General features: G+C 42.7%; 1 protein-coding gene across 1 annotated transcript; it reads left to right on the top strand.

Moving 5' to 3' along the window:
- Positions 1–280: 280 nt before the first annotated feature.
- On the top strand, positions 281–10967 carry LOC147436862 (uncharacterized). Its single transcript, XM_086486257.1, has 5 exons — positions 281–575; positions 3103–3368; positions 3768–3889; positions 4304–4386; positions 10294–10967. Exons 1-5 carry the CDS (start codon positions 339–341, stop codon positions 10594–10596), a joined length of 1011 nt encoding a protein of 336 aa, XP_086342383.1. The 5' UTR covers positions 281–338; the 3' UTR covers positions 10597–10967.
- Positions 10968–11961: the final 994 nt, after the last annotated feature.

The following is an 11961-nucleotide window of genomic DNA, read 5'->3' as shown; positions in this document are numbered from 1 at the left end:
TGGTACCTATGCTTAATGCGATGCTCTAAGATTGAAGCATTAACTCACGTTCATAACTACTCTCTCTCTCTCTCTCTTTCTTTCTTTTGAGCATGCTACTCTCTCTCTCTCTCTCTCTCTCTCTCTCTCTCTCTCTTTCTTTTTTTTGAGCATGCTAGGCTTTCTTCTTGGTGCTGTTATTCTATTCCTCCTCACCAATTTCATGAGTCAAAGTACAACCACTTAGTATCCTTATGCACTATATGAGGTAAAGAAGTAGGCTTTCATGTGTTCCCTTTTTCTTGCATCTTTAGTGCAATCACAATCTTTGAGTTTGCAATTGAGTCACTTTTTTAACGATGGCAGTGAGGCGAAGGGCCATTGTTCAAAGGAACAAGGATGATCCTCTTGATGGAGGCCTTGAGCTTGTCCATTTGGATGCCTATCATGCACCTCCACCTGGTCATGTTTGTGTACGATTGACACATCGCCCCATCAATCCAAGTGATCACAACTCAATCTCCATGGGCCGCCTATTCAACCTTGAGCAAACACCTCCTATTCCAGGTTGTGAAGGTTGTGGGCTGGTTCATGAGGTAATTCGTGCCTTTAAACATTATCAAAATTGTGTTTGCAAATTTATTTGTGTGTGTGTGTGTGTGTGTGTGTGTGTGTGTGTGAGAGAGAGAGAGAGAGAGAGAGAGGGGTTGGTGTGGTGTTTTTGGTGTTTTGGGGGGGGGGGGGGGATGATGGGGGCGGGTTCATCTTATGAACTATCTCATGGGTATGTGTAGTGTGTGGTTTTTCTTTTTTATAGTTAACAAATGAGTAGGCTTCATCCATTCTCTAGTGATGATATACCAGATCCTCCATTGTATGCGACGTCTGTATAATAGTCTCTACCTTGGTCTAAACTACTTGGAACCTCGTAACTACATAATCCTGTCACTCTGAATGCCTTGTATAGTAGTAGTCATCTTTGTAATCTTTGGTCTATCTATGAGCTGGGTAAAGAAATCCTTATTTGTATTGAACCTCGATGCTCTCTTGTACCCTCTATCCTTAAGACGCCACTAGTGTGGCCGGCGGCCTTCGGCCGCCTCTCTCTCTCTCTCCATTTCTGTTAGCTGTGCCGACAGGAATCCCAACATGTTGGCAAGGTGGTCGGACAGGTTTTCAACAGGGCCCTTGCCAGTTCTTGAGCTCCTTCACCTTCACCTCGGCGAAGGCATCGGGGTCGTCGGCTAGGCCCAAGGAGGGCAGATGGGACCCTCCACCTCACCCAAAGACCCACTTGCGATGTGGTAGCCTTCCATGGCACCCATGAGGATGACCTAGCAGGCCCAGATGGCTAGAATGCTGTGCGCGTGTACCAGGCTCGGTTTACCCAGGAAGTCCAGCCCGCCTTCAGCGAGGATCTGGGAGCCGGCCTTGAACTAAACAGCCTCACCGAACTTTACGCTGTTCTTGGCTAGCAGCTCTGGCGTGCTGCAGCCTAGGGCGCCCAGCATGGCCGACCTAGCATGGATGACCTCCAACTCCCGGTTCTTGGCGAAGGAGTCGGCAGCAGACAACCCTGCAGTGTCCCAGCCATAGTCACCAAGGACTCACTTGCCCGTGAGGTAGAATGAGGGCGAGCTGGAGAAGGAGCCCAAGTACAGAGGGCGGTCGGCGAATACCCATCACCGTTACACTCAGATACTCAGCTCATCAACAACCGGAGCTCTACCCTCACCCATCTCCATCTCAAGCTCATCAGTCTCCGCTGCTTTAAATTACAGAGAAAGGCTTTGCCCCCGTCTGTCTTAACTCTTACTCTCTAGGCACCATTTCCCGGGATGCGGGCATAGGGATCTTGTGGGCAAAGGAGGCTTCGAGTCGTATGCTCTGCCCGCGACTCAAGGTGGTGAAGAGTAAGAAGCCCGCAAGTCTAGGGGCATAGTGCGCAAGCCCGCAACTCAAGGGGTAGAGAGGAGGGAGCCCGAGAGTGTGTGCAGCAAGGTGGCAAGGCACATGGACCAGAGCGCCAAGAAAAGGAGACATGGCACCAACTTGGCAGAAGATTAAGGGACTGGAAATGCAGCCACGTGGAGGCTCAGTTTTGTCAAAGGGAGCGCCAAAGGGAGGGGAAGCCCCTACCTGTAGGGATTTGCTGCCACATGGCAGTTGACCCTCTCATTTTGATATATATATAAGATTAGATATATGTAGCAAAGAAAGGCCAAGACATCTCTAATCTTGGTAGTCCATTACTACGGATATTGGCTCAAAACCCTCTTTGAATGAAGAATGGAAGGGTCGTCTCACCACATAGTAGACGGCGTTGTAGGAACAATCCTTTTTTTTTTTCAAAACTCACAATATATGAGTGATTTGTATTAAGCACATCTTAATAAATTACAAAACAACGTCAAGCTCAAGCCGAGTCTTGAGGTGCAAAAGATTACAGATAGGAACAATCCTTTTTTTTTTTTTTTTGGCAAAACTCACAGGTGAGTGGATTATATTAACAACCCAAAAGAATTACAATTACTAGTCATGCTCGTGTCGAGCCATGACATCTTCCATCAACCATCCTTACATTGGCCAATAGGGGGGCCATCCCACGGTAAAGGTAGAACACTTGGTTGAACAAGGAGCATACACTTACCCATGTCGTTCAGATATTGCGGCAAACAAAACCTTATTTCACTATTCAGAGTTCCTACGTTTTCCATTGCTTATAATCGCTTCCTTGCTTTCTTGAAAGATCTCCGTGAACCCAGCTATACCAAGGACGTTCTCAAATAGTCAACAGTTTGTGGCCTTCCAAACATGTTTGAAGTAACAAAACAATCCTATGCACCTCAAAGATGGATACAAGAGTTGTGAAATCAAGAAGTTTCTAATGCTTGTAAAGAAGTCTCGGTCTCAAAGATCTATATTGAGAGTTTTGAACTCGAGACGTTTGTATTTCTCGAGCTCAAATGTTGGGGTAGAAGAAGAAGAAGAGAGTTTTAACGTCGTAGGAAACTATCCCAAGAGACCTCAAAGATCTAGCCGACGAGGAAAGTTGAACTCAAGACCAGTTTTTCGAGAGAGAGAGAGAGAGAGAGAGAGAGAGAGCTTGACGTTGTATTGCAGGTGGGGGAAGGGGTGAGCAAGGTGAGGGTGGGGGAGAGGGTGGTTCCCCTCATCTTCCTGGACTACTACAAGACGGGCAACGGCTCTTGGCAGGACTTCATCACCTTGCGCCAAAGCCACATTCTCCAACTTCCAGCAGCCCTCAGCGATGAGGTGGCTGCCCAGTCAATCCTCAACCCCTGGACTGCCTACGGATTGCTTGCAGACTCAGCCGTCCCGCCTGGTGAATTCCTCTTACAAACCGCGGCCGCCTCTGTCCTCGGCAGGTACAATACTGTGCAATTCCTAGCCTCATCAGGTTCTGCTTTGACACCATTTTGTTCCTTATTCTTTTCACCTCAAAAAACATGAACAAGAGAAGAGAAACCTACATCGCAGTAGGAACAATCCCAAGAGACCTCAAAGACCTATTTGACGAGTCTTACACGAGCTGGAGACTGACGATGCGGAGGAAAATGGGATAACCTTTCTATCACCACCCTGAGAGAGAGAGAGAGAGAGAGAGAGAGAGAGAGAGAGAGAGAGAGGTTTTAATGTCGGAAGACCTCATACGTGTATCCAAGATGGTGCATCACATTGTGTGTGCGGACATCTCTCATTCATTCAAGGCTTAAAGAAACTTGTTTGCAGTATGAGATGCAGGCTTATGCTGGTTTTCTCCACAGGCAAGTAATCCAGCTAGCAAGACATTTGGGAATCAAGACAATCAACATTGTGAGAAGGGACAAATGGATTTCTGAACTCAAGGCTCTTGGAGCAGATGAAGTAATAAACTCAGAAAAACAAGGTTAGGCCATCTACACTTGCTGAAAATTCATATACCGTTTCTCGTGTTTGTCCTCCTATGTATGCCCTTTTGCTATGGGTTTTTTGAGTCATGAAATGGTGATTCAGAGAACATTATGGTTACTTTAGTTTGTTTTCATGTTGGTCACCGTGTTTACTCTTCGAATTTAGAAATATCGATTAATTGGAGAAGGTTATTGCTATTTTAGATCATTTATTGCAGGGTAGCATTTCTACCTCTAATCCGAGCTAAAAATTGTTAGTAATGTATGTAGCATCATGAGTGAAAGGTGGTGCATCTTGATGTTGAAACTTTTATTGCAGAGATGAATGGCTTGCAAGCTTGTTCAAAATATAGTGCAATATTCGTCAACTCACTCTTTTGGCGTAACTTTGTTGTACACTAAAAGGACAGATATTGTAGCTGAGGTAAAGGCTATAACTATGGGAAGGCTGGCTTATGGTGCAATAGATGCTGTGGGAGGTGACTTGACAAAGGTTACTCTTTACATCCCCATCTTTTTTTCCCGTAATTATCTTGATCTTTTCTTGTTATTTGTCTTAATGGCTCTTTTAACTTTCCAAAAGCATGCACTTTTTGTTGTTCCACGATTTGTTAGCACTTACACAATTAAGCTCTTTTGGCACTAAAAAGAAAGCAACACTATATTCTCATGATATACTTTATAATATTAGCCTCTTCAATAGTACTTGCCATCCTCACGATAGCCTCTTGAGCGACATCCCACGACTCTTGCTTTTTTCATAATTGGTACAGAGCATTCTTTGAGATCTAGTGCATGGGAGGTCTACCATTTACATAAGGCTAGAAGGTGGTCATTCATATATGCTGCTTGCACCCTTGCACCATTATAATGTGAGGTTGGCACAGGATTCCCGGACAGTTGGACATGCATCGCTACCAGTAGAGAATACTATTGATAAGAAAAGTAATGCTTGAATTTCTAGCTTCAAGGCCTACTATTGTCGATTATCTCATATGTTCGCAAATGCCTACCGAGTGAAAATAATATGGAAGACTAGTAATGCTTGAAGTCAAGACCACAAAGCATTACTGAAGTGGACATGTTGAAGTGGATCCAAAAATTTATATGCTAGAAATCTTATCCCTGTCTGAGTCATATCTAGCAGAAGTTGTTTAGTCCCATTTAGAAACATTGTTTGCATAATTTATCAAGAACATTGAATTGTCACCGTACAACCAGTGTAAATGAAACCAAAGATGGTTGAACTGTATTCTTGTTTAGGAACTTGGCTATTAATAGTTGATACTATGAATAAACAAGCTGAGATTCACAATGGCTTGATAATAATATATTAAGAATGGCATAATCCGATTTCGAAGAATCAAGTGGCTAGTAAATTTAAGTGGAAGAAAGCATACAAAAAGGTTAAAATTGAAAGTTGATGTGTGCACGACATGTCAACTCCTTGCATGGCTTGTCAATTCCCACTGTCCACGTCCCCACTTTTTTGTGATTCGCACACGTCCATTCACTTTTGCTTTGGAAATTGGATTACAAGAAGGTATCTAACTCTATGAAAAAAACATTGCTTTAGAATCATAGCACACATACTATCTCCAATGATAATTTAACATGCTCATTAGGCTATCGAGCGATCGTGGACGAACACTCTACTCGTCTTGGCCTTCCAGATGTGGTGGAAGAAGTAGAATCTAACAACTTGAGTACTTAGTAGAAGCGCTTGGTTTTTTATCCCTTTCCCTCCAAGGAGCAAATCATTCTTGGAAACCTTGTCTTCCAAGTCCTAAAGACGACTTGTATAGTAGATTTACAAGTAAGATTGTGAAGACATAGTAGTGAGAAGACTACAAGAGAAAAGTAAAAGTTATTATGGAAAGCTCACACAAAGAAAAAGGAAAAAATATAGGATCAAATAATAGCAAAGTAGGAACTTGTACCAAATAAAAGCGAGAAACTCAACAAATTAGACAATGAAGTGAATAATAAAAATTTAATTACCAATTCAATATAATGTGAGTGGACAAGTAGCATGGGCTAAATATCTCAACATCCAATGTTTTTGCTCATGGCAATGGTCTTATTGGTAAAAGAGTAGCAAGGGCTATATATCACAAGAGATTGTGCACTACCAACGGCCACGAGTCACACTGGCCACCAGTAGCCATTGGCCAGTGTGATCGATTGATCGGCCATTGATCACAACAGCGATCAAATGTTTGCTAATATAGAATATACACATGATATAGGATCAAAGCAATATTCCCTTAAAAAATTCCTCAAGGGCATTGCCTTGGAACTGAGGCCACATACCCCTAGCCAAGGTCGTTGCGCACTTGAATTAGCTTAGTATCATCATGATCACAACAATAATCACTTCAGTGTTTAAGCATGAATCCCACCAAATATGTGTGTACTAATGGTTTCTCCTCATAAGTTGGACCTCACAAATGTGCAACATGCCACAAGTGAGATACATGCTGAGAGGCAAGCATTGAGCCTTGGGACTAAGTGACACCCATATTAAATGCTGGGTGGAGTAATGGGATCGACGGTCGGGGCTGCGGGGCGGAATCTCGAGGCGCACTAAACCTGGCCAACGGGAAAAATGAGGCGCGTCGGCAAAAAGGCGAGGCGCATTAAACATGGCCAATGGGAAAAACGAGGCGTTGCAGGGCGATTTGAACGCAAGACCTAGCCGGTCAATTTTTGGGTCACGTAGGCTAACCACCTCACCCGCGCACGCAATGTGTACTCACAACCCTTTTTACAACATTATATTATAAAATAAAATGCATTTCCCAGGCTGTCCAAGTTTAGTGCATGTCAGGTTTAGTTTTTGATTTGATTTTTGGGGTTGCGATCTTCTCGGCTTTCGCGTGTGAGCTTCTCCGTCTTTAATCCCATTGCCTCCCCCTCTTAAATATGGGTGTGACTTAGTCCTGAGGAGAGTAGGTCTGGACCCATTCTTTTTTACTGAGAATCTTCAAGGGTTTGGTTAAATTGCAAGGAAAAGAAAGCGCTGACGGGGGGGGGGGGGGCGCTGCCAGGTTGCCGACGGTCGTGGCTATTGAGGCAAGAGGACGTGACTCACGAGCGATGTGCCCGCAGTAGGGGGAACACTGTGTGGCAGGTGGCGCCGTCTCAGAAGTCGACGCAAGTCACGCGACCAACAGATGGCTAGGCCGGACGGCTTTGCCTGGGTTGTGCGCATCCGGATTCCGAGTTCAATTTCTTAGTGTTGCACGACAGATTTTTCACTCTTTGGTGGAGGCAGTAGATTAAGGAGGGGAATCTCTCGATATTCCAGCTAATGGAAGAGGTGTATAGCTTATATACTAAGAAGAAGCAGAGTTAAAAAAAAGTGGAATCTCAAGCTGTGAAATGTGCTTTCTATTTGTATTACAAGGCTAGAATAGCAACCTGCAACTTTGAAGTTCTCCACTGCTTATATGTACTCAAATTGTCACATAATGTTTCTTCAGCAATATTTACAAGGCCAAGAATTGCCGTGTATTCCATACAACGTTCAATGGCTAATAAGGGAGCCACCCGCACAAAAGAGACAACCTACAACATCCATGAGGGCTTTTACAGGGAGCCCTCCAACCCAGGTACAAAGAGACAAACTATGTCAGGCTTTACAGGGGGCCACCCTTACATCCAAAGACCTGGATAGAGTTGCCACTAGAGACGGCATTGACTGCCACTCGGAACCTCCCCACCTCCGTCCAGGAACTTCCATCTGCCACAAGACATTTTACCAATCGATAATGCCAACGGTTGGGTGGGGTACGAAGTCCCCATGACCAATAACTCAGGAAGACACCAAGAAGTCGAGTAAGCTGATGGGATGTCACCATTGTCTAGGGTGTTGCCACCATCCAAGATAATGTGCACAATCGCAACACCATCCCCCCCAATCGAGGCTACGGGATCACCAAACACCCAAGAATAGTTCAACCTTGCGTCCACATCTCATCAGGGCCGAACAAATACTAATCGGAGCCAAAGCATTTGATTGTTATCTCAATAAGGTAGCGAGTGTTGGAGGATGTATGTAAAACCTATTAGAGTAAGGGCTCTGTCATCTTGTAGCCTGCGAGGCCTCTAGAGTTGGGGGAGTCGGGGTTCCCCCGCTAAAGTGTTGCGCTGCAATGCCTACGGACAGTGGTCGCCCTCGGGTGGGCTGCCGGTTCTAAGGCAGCTTGGTGGACAAGGCGGGTGATGTTGCAGATCTTCGTGGCAGCCCTAGGTCGTTTAGCCTTAGGTTGCGTAGCTCCCATATCAGCCGTACTCTATGCGACAGGGTGGCTCCTTTGATCGGCCAATGTATGAGGATTTCAGACATTGTCTGGTTATGTTATGATTTGATGTATTATTTTTTTGATTCATGGATCGTGTTGAGAGTGGGGAAGTATGGGGTTTCTTTTAATATATTTTAACTCACTCAATTGAGTGAGTATTTTAAAAAAGAAGGTAGAGAGTGTTGGCGGATGGCCCATTGGAATAAGTATTTGTTGCTTGTACACACTTTCCATGATCATACTTTCTTTTTTAATGCATCAACCTACCACATTCTAGGGTTTCTTGTATTGGCAATGTATAATGTCAACATTATTGTTGAGGAATTTTTGGTTGAATCTTAGTTTACAAAACAAACTTCTGCCCCCAAAAGGAGTACAAATTGAGATAGGAGGCTTCACTGGTAGATTCATAGGAAAATGCTCCAAAGCCGCCTCCACTCTCTTCTAGAATAAAGAGACCAGATACTAAAGAAACATAGCTCTACATCGGTCTCCTTGGGGCCCATTGTACAAGGGTTAGTTCTTGATAGCCATAAGATCGGAGATTGCAAGATGATTCAACAACAAAGGATTTGACACTTTGACCTCTTTATGAAACCATTGTGAAGGAGGATGGCAGCCCTTGCAAAGATTAAAAGAGGTTAATAACCTTTCCCTTTAGGAAGAGGTCCTTGTGGGTAGACTCTCAGATGCACTCTTGCACGCTTTCCTCCCACTATGTTCTATGACAGTTGAGTGGAAAGCATGGAAGTGGTTGGGGGGAAGTTCATTTGCTTCTCCCTTGACAAAGAGCATTTATGAGAAGCTAGCTTTCTTTGAGCAGTGGGGGTTGGACATCTCAACAATACCTGATCCAAAAGGTGAAGCAGGATCTATTGGAAAACATCAAGCACTCTAAATGTGAAGAGGATCATAAGGTTTTCTTGTGGAGAATGTTGTTTGGTTTCCTACCTATTTTCTACCGACCGGGGGCAAGCCTAGGGTAAGAGACCTTGGCAATGGCACCTACATTAGATGTAACCAAAAAATTGAGACCATATCCCACCTCATTTGGGATTGTCCAGCAATCAAGTGCTTCACTAGAAGAGTCTGCAAATGGGCACCCTTCTTTAAAAGGGACCTAACACTAGGATCTAGATGCTTGGCCGATGAAGGTCTAATAACAAAAGTTTGTATTGTTAGAGCTGTTGTCTTAAAAGCCATATAGATTTCTAGGAATGAAACAATTGCTCCAAAAAAAGAACGGAGTTTTGCATGCAGAATCAGTGCTGGAAACTTGTGGTTGGTTTCTCTCCAGTAAAAGGGAATAGCTTGTCCAAAAGAAGAAAATATGACATCCAGGGGTATCTAGGGAGGTTGAAGGAAGTTTTGTAACATGAAGTAAGGGGAGGTGTAGGCATATTTTACCTTGGGACTTTGTGCCCAGTGCATTGACCTCTTTGTATATGTGGGACGACGCCTGTGCGAAGGATATGCCACGGTTTGATGTATTTGGTTCACTCAATGCAATTCAAGCTCAAGTGAGCATTTAAAAAAAACACTATTGTTGAGGAATTTTATTTGTTGTAGTTGGGAGATTTTTCCAATGTGTTTTCTCTAGCGGCAATATAGCCATGCATCCTTGAGGCAGCCGAGCTACATTATCGTGTGCATGTGTCTGTGACTAAGCCTTTCTTATTGTATTTGAGTGCCTTAGCTACATGAACATGGGCGCATGTACATGTGAGGTACTTTGTTATCTAAGCGTGCATGCACCTCATCATGTGCATGCACTTTTGTCCCTCTCATTTTCTCTCTCTATACCTAAACGGTTATATGTCTTCTTCTGAACAATGATTTCACATTGATGTTTTTGTCTCTTAAGTTCCATTTACATATTTCTTGATGGTTTTGTTGTCATAAATTGATGTTTTTGCTTCATCAACACAAAAAGCCTTGTGGCTTCTTTTTTAAAAGTAAGAAGTTGAATTTTTTTCATCAACCATGGCATACTTAGAATTACAAAAACACCTTTTTGGCATTCGATTTGAAAACATAGTTAAAATTCATGCTTTGTTCTTTGAGTTTACTAGCTTCAAGTTTTGTTATTCCAGAGTGTTGCTAGCTGTGTGAGGAGTGATGGAACTATATATGTGTATGGAGTGCTATCTGGGTGGAATATAAGTCTGAGCACGTTGGACCTCATGAGAGGTGTACGCATAAGGTGGTGGCTATTGTCAAACTACTTGAGGAATGAAACAAAGGTGGATGATACAGCGGTGCAAGTGATGACTCTTTTGACAAACAAGATTTTGACACCCTTGCCTGGGAAATCCTTCCCACTTGAAAACTTTGGAGAAGCTCTTCGTGAAAGTAAAAAAGAGGCTCGTGGTGGGAAGATCATGTTAGTTGGATGAAAATGATAATAGTATCACCAAATTTGCAAGGAAGTTCTAAATTTGTCAAACCATGGAGTATTTTCTACCATACTTTGTATTGATCTAGTACTGATTCAAAAGGTTCAATAATAAGGTGGTGGCATCCAATGGGATCTAGCTTGACGTTATGTGTCTGTAGTGGCTTCCTTGTAAAAAGCCCGGTTATGGACTCATATTAGGTGGTGCTTTTGAACAACTTGTAATTATTTTTGCCTCCCTGGCTCGTATCGAGCAAGGAGTTTGGATGTGTATGGTGCTAGTTTTTTTTACATTATCTCAACTCTCTCGTTTTGAGAGAGTAGTGCATACCAAAAAAAACCTTATTCAATATGGATGGTGTTTTTTTTCAATTTAGTCACCCAAGTTTTTCTTGCAACTTACATTTTAATTGTTTTATCAAATGAAGCATGTTTGAAAAGAAAATTTCTCTTGGGTGTGTGTATTTGTAAACTATCATGTGCAAAAACACTCTAGTGTAAAGTATGGTTGTTGGAAACGGACCATATTGGATCTTGCAGACTCATAAACATCCACTAAACGTTGTATCATGGTTTTCATATGTGCAACAACCTAGCACAATACAACCTTACCTCAAGTCCATGAGACACAAAGAATCATCCCAAATTTGTGAACGTCATCTACCAACTCCTGATATATTTCGACCTGTTCCACTTCATATTGTACAAGGAATTCATTAGGAAAGTTTATGTGCCCTCTTGATCATGTATTCCAATAGTTCACGAAATTTTCATATGGCTTTGTTTTGCAGCATTTGTGCAACAAATACTCTATACATAAGTAGTTGAGATGTCAAGAGTTCTTTCTCTATGTTGATCTTTTGGAATCGTTGTTAACTTACATTTCACTCTTTATAACATTGTCCTGTGTTCTAATTTTGTCTCAATTCTTATGACCACTTTCTCAGCGGGTTTACACAATTCTATTATTTATTTTCTCGGTGTGAAATTTAATCATATCACAATTTCAAGCAACGTAGATAACCAGTAGAACAAAATGAGCAATTCAAAGGTACACTGCTCTATAAAACATATCATATTATGTTTATTCAATGTGCACAGATGCACATCCTAATCACATTTGTATAACCTTGTAAAGACTTGTTATCCTTTTCAAGCAAAACATCCCCTTGAAGAAACACCCTTAACGCGAGCCACGTCAATATCCGACAGAGATGCAAATGCACCTGCTTAATTTAGCAGGTTGTCGCCTGGATGTTTACATCAAGGGTTTTGCAAACTATGCAGAGTTGCGATCGTTAATAGAAAGATCTGTAAAACACCTCAAACAAAACAAGAGCATGGGTATCAAAAGAGCAAGATGTTA

This window comes from Adiantum capillus-veneris, chromosome 17 (assembly GCF_014529385.1).
Source record: "Adiantum capillus-veneris isolate H3 chromosome 17, ASM1452938v2, whole genome shotgun sequence".
Classification (NCBI taxonomy): Eukaryota; Viridiplantae; Streptophyta; class Polypodiopsida; order Polypodiales; family Pteridaceae; genus Adiantum; species Adiantum capillus-veneris.
This window is presented reverse-complemented; position numbering and strand designations above follow the sequence as displayed.